The sequence below is a fragment of the Brassica oleracea genome, chromosome C6 (genome assembly GCF_000695525.1).
Source record: "Brassica oleracea var. oleracea cultivar TO1000 chromosome C6, BOL, whole genome shotgun sequence".
Lineage (NCBI taxonomy): Eukaryota > Viridiplantae > Streptophyta > Magnoliopsida > Brassicales > Brassicaceae > Brassica > Brassica oleracea.
Window position 1 is genome coordinate 22,471,565 of NC_027753.1, and position 5,143 is coordinate 22,476,707.

At 39.9% G+C, this 5,143-nt stretch overlaps 1 protein-coding gene across 1 annotated transcript; it reads left to right on the forward strand.

Moving 5' to 3' along the window:
• Positions 1 to 396: 396 nt before the first annotated feature.
• LOC106299137 (L-type lectin-domain containing receptor kinase V.5-like) lies at positions 397 to 2,560 on the forward strand. Its single transcript, XM_013735270.1, has one exon. It carries the CDS (start codon positions 440 to 442, stop codon positions 2,414 to 2,416), a length of 1,977 nt encoding a protein of 658 aa, XP_013590724.1. The 5' UTR covers positions 397 to 439; the 3' UTR covers positions 2,417 to 2,560.
• The last annotated feature ends 2,583 nt before the right edge of the window (positions 2,561 to 5,143 follow it).

Sequence of the window (5,143 nt, forward strand, 5' to 3'; positions counted from 1 at the left end):
AAAAATTGATTTAGTGCTATTTTTGTCTTTTTCTCTTAAAATATTGATACGAAAAAGAAAATTTATAATATTAATAAAATTTTATTTTATAATATAATTTATATTTATCTGTTAAAAAATATTTTAAATTTTTTTAATGCACGTGGTGCACGTAGTAATCTAAACGCGAGAATCAGTGAAGACCCACAGAACGGATAGTTCCCGCCGCGGGGTAGGCTTTTACAAAAAGATTCAAAACCCTTCCTGCTGCAAACTTTGACCCGACTTTGAAAAGCCCATAATGTCCTAAAAGTCAACCTCTTTGACTTTTCCATGCAAGTATGTAACTTCTTTTTTTGAGAAAGGAATTATCTTCCATGTAACTTCTCGACGTCAAAGAGATGATAATAACTACAACCAAAAAGTCTTGCACACAAACAAAGAAAACTACAACCAAGAAATGTCTCGTGAACTTACTCTCTTTGAAGCCGTTCTTGTTCTGTTCCTAACTCTGTTTAACAACTCCCATGGCTACTTCCTCCCAGCAGGATCCGTAGGAATCGGCTTTAACGGTTACTTCACGTTGACAAACACGACAAAACACACACACGGTCAAGCTTTCGACAGCGAACCACTTTCATTCACAAACCCATCAACAAACCTCACAACATCTTTCTCCATCAACTTCTTCTTCGCTATCGTCCCTGAGCATAACAACCAAGGCTCACACGGTATGGCTTTCGTTATCTCTCCCACAAGAGGCCTCCCCGGAGCTTCCTCTGATCAATACTTAGGTATATTCAACGAAACAACCAACGGTAAAAGCTCTAACAACGTGATAGCTATCGAGTTAGATATACATAAAGACCAAGAGTTTGGTGATATTGATGATAATCATGTTGGGATTAACATCAATGATATGAGATCTGTTGTCTCTGCTTCTGCTGGTTACTATGATGATGAAGATGGACAGTTTAAGAATCTTTCTTTGATTAGTAGAAATGTAATGAGGCTTTCTATAGTTTATAGTCAGCCTGATCAACAGCTTAATGTTACTCTCTTCCCTGCTGAGATCTCTGTTCCTCCTCGAAAACCGCTTTTGTCGTTAAACCAAGATCTTTCCCCATATTTGCTTGAGGAAATGTATCTTGGATTCACTGCTTCAACTGGTTCAGTTGGTGCAGTTCATTACATGATGGGTTGGTTTATTGTTGGAGAGATCAGTTATCCGAGTTTGGAGTTTGGTAGGCAACCAAACCTTCCTCCATATCCAAAGAAAGCATCTCACAGAACAAGAACCGTTTTAGCGGTCTGCTTAACTGTATCCGTAATCGCTGCATTTATCGCCTTGTGGTTTGGTTTAGTCTTTTACTTGAGACACAAGAAAGTTAAAGAAGTTCTTGAGGAATGGGAGATACAATATGGACCTCATAGGTTTGCTTACAAGGAGCTTTCCAATGCCACAAAGGGTTTCAAGGAGAAACAACTTCTTGGAAGAGGAGGTTTTGGTCAAGTCTATAGAGGCACACTTCCTGGTTCTGATGCAGAGATTGCTGTGAAACGGACTTCTCATGATTCAAGGCAAGGGATGAGAGAGTTTCTAGCCGAGATATCGACAATTGGTCGGCTCAGACATCCAAATCTAGTCAGGCTTTTGGGGTATTGTAGGCATAAAGAACATCTCTACTTGGTTTATGACTTCATGCCTAATGGAAGTCTTGACAAGTATCTATACCGTAACGGTGAGAATCAAGAGCGGCTTACTTGGGAGACACGTTTCAAGATTATAAAAGATGTTGCATCTGCTTTACTATATCTGCATCAAGAATGGGTACAGGTCATTATACATAGAGATATTAAACCGGCTAATGTATTAATCGACCATGAGATGAATGCACGGCTAGGAGATTTTGGATTGGCTAAGCTGTATGATCAGGGATTTGATCCGCAAACATCTAAAGTAGCTGGAACGTTCGGGTATATTGCACCTGAGCTGCTAAGAACAGGGAGAGCAACTACAAGCACCGATGTTTACGCGTTTGGGCTGGTTATGCTTGAAGTAGTGTGCGGTAGACGGTTGATAGAGAGACGTGCAGTGGAGAATGAAGAAGTTCTTGTGGATTGGATAGTGGAGCTTTGGGAGAAAGGAGAAGATATTCTTGATGCCGCTGAAGAAAACATACGTCAGGAACAGAACAGGGGACAGGTTGAGCTTGTTTTGAAGCTTGGTGTGTTGTGTTCCCATCAAGGTGTATCGATAAGACCAGCGATGAGTACTGTTATGCAGTTCTTGAATGGAGTTTCACAGCTTCCGGATAATCTTCTTGATGTCATGAGGGATGAGAAGTTGAGAGGATTGCCTGAGACTTCGATGGAAATGCTACTTGGTTTGAATTCATCCACGTTTACACACTCTTTAGTCTCACATGGACGCTGATTATTGAAATTTGCTAAATAAAGTTGCTTCTTTGAATACTAAAAAGATGAGATTTATGCACAATTACATTGGTAGAGATTGCTTTGGTGCAGCAACAGAGAGCCCATTGTATTATGTTTCTGGAGGTATGCGCACATTACATAGGCCACACAGTCTCCTCTTCTAAACTTGTGTTGTTTCTGTTTATCTAATTTCATATGTAAACAATTTAATCTCGATGCGTTATGCATTAAATATTTAGCTTTATTCTTTCTTTTTTTATATAAAAGTTAAAAACTACTATTTAGCTTTAATTCACCAAGAATCAAAATATTTGATGAGCTCAAGCATGATTTAGGAAGAATAACTAAGATTCGTTTTAGTTGGATCCATAACAAACAAGTGTGGTTCTAAAGATTAGATAAGAGAAAACAGCTATTTGGATTTGATTTTCTGAATATGATGTGGGCCATGTGGCTCAATCTTTGAATGTGTCCTATTTAAGAAGCCGTTATTGTCCCAGATATAGTATACAGTACAGAGTGAAATCTAGAGGTAGACTCTTCTATATATCCATAGTCGATAACATATTAAAGAATTGATTGGGTCAGTAATAATGATATAGATTTTGTTAGGGAAGTCTGGTCCTAAAGATGACGATACAACATAACAGCTTTTCGGATTTTTTAGTCTAAACAGGACTAGACTCAATCATTGAACGTCTGACACATAGCTGTCTTGTCTGTAAGAAGCTGTTATAGTCCCAGATAACGTTCCATGAAAATGTACATACAATACACGGTCAAATCTAAAGGTCGTTCTTCTATAGATCCCAGGTGAATAACTGGATCCAGTGGGAAAAACATATTATAAAGAAGTTATCAAGATTAAAACCTATAGAAAAAAAATGAGTTTGGAGTTGATAAGGCTAATGAATGTAGCGACTTGTTCGAGGCCACAATCAGTATAAAGAAAACTTGATAGGCACGGAGAATCGCTTATTGTTATTGCCAACCTTCAAGGCAACTCACGCCATTTTTTATATTTTGACGTCATTGCTCCGCAAATTGGCTATCTTTCTTGAAAAAAAGCTTTAACACAAAATAGAAGTTCAAAAAACTAAACTGAAAAGCTAACATATTGGGATATGTTAAGATCCCATATAATATGATTTGGGCATATCTTTGTTTATGTAGCCTTTCTCGAGGTTGTATCATTATATATGAAGAGCGGGTTGCTGCCTAAGGAATAAGGAAAAGGAGATTGAAACCTAATTTTATCATGGTATAAGAGCAAGAATCTAGAAACACAAAATTTCTTTAGATTTTTTTTTCGATTCTGAGCTTGACCAAACTTTTCTTGCAATCGCAAGAGAGACATAATCTACGACTGAAACCTTTGGTGCTCTGTTTTAAATCAACAAAACAGAGTCATGGCGCTCTCAATGAACAAAGAACAGAAGTACAAGACTATAACTCCATACGACCTAAGTGCTAATGACAACCCGGGTGCGGTCATCTCTCACCCTCTACTCAACATCACAACTACGATGAATGGGCCGTGAACCTGCGTATGGCACTTAGTTCCAGAAAGAAGTTTGGCTTCCTTGATGGAAGTCTACCGAAACCGGCGTCTGATTCACCATATCTTGAGGATTGGACTGCAAATAACCACCTCTTGGTAGGGAGGATCAAACAAACCATTGATCCAAAGCTGAGATCTTCCATATCTACACGTGAGATAGCTAAAGACCTTTGGGACATAATCAAGAAGAGATTCTCGCTCAAGAGTGGAGCAAGACTGCAGCAACTCCGAAACTCGCTTGCTACATGTAAGCAAAACGGATCAACTGTGGATGATTACTTTGGCCGTCTGACAAAGTTGTGGGATGGTATTGCGGAGTGTATGAATTCTAAAATTTGTACATGTAATAAGTGTGAATGTGACCTGAATTCGGCGCATGAGAAGGAGAGAGAGGTCTTGCGCGTACATGATTTTCTGTCTGGTTTAGATGACTCGGTTCATGGAGTGATTCGCTCACAAATATGTGCAATTACTCCTCTTCCCGATCTTGACAGTGTGTATCAGACAGTGTCTCAGAATGAGACTTTGCGTTCGAACACTACTGCTGATAATCCGGTGATGAGCTTCGTAGCTCAGAGTTCTTCCAATCGGAGGGCCGAGACAGTTCACACAAAAGAGCTCTAGAAACAGAGCTCGAATGATTTCTCTGCGAATCGTGGAGGACAAGGAAGTCGGGACGGGTCCAAACAGTGCTCGGTGTGTGGTATGAAGGGACATGAAGCTTCTGAGTGTTTTAAAGTAATTGGGTTTCCTGAATGGTGGGGAGAAAGAAATAAAAACCGATCTTCGTTAGCTGGCCGAGGTCGTGGCGCCCCTTCCAGAGCTAATGCGGCACAAGTATACACAGCTACTGCTGGATCGTCGAGTGAGATAACAGAACATGACCGTCAGGGATTGATTGGACTCTCAGACGACCAGTGGACTGCGGTTCAAAAACTTATCAATGCGGGGAGATCAACAACGACCTTGAGTGGTAAGAGTACTGATATATTTTGGATACTTGATACTCGAGGACGTTCGTGACATTACGTCAGTATCGGTTATGTTACCTGCAGGCGCTGATGTCCTGACCCTCAAACAGGGAACTGTTCGAGTGACATCTCGACTCTCGTTACCGAATGTTTATTATGTTGATGGATTTCATACGAACTTGATTTCGCTTGG

Bases quoted from the DNA above. Each gene is read 5' to 3' on its own strand.
- LOC106299137 (XM_013735270.1), top strand. From the start codon at position 440: ATGTCTCGTGAACTTACTCTCTTTGAAGCCGTTCTTGTTCTGTTCCTA.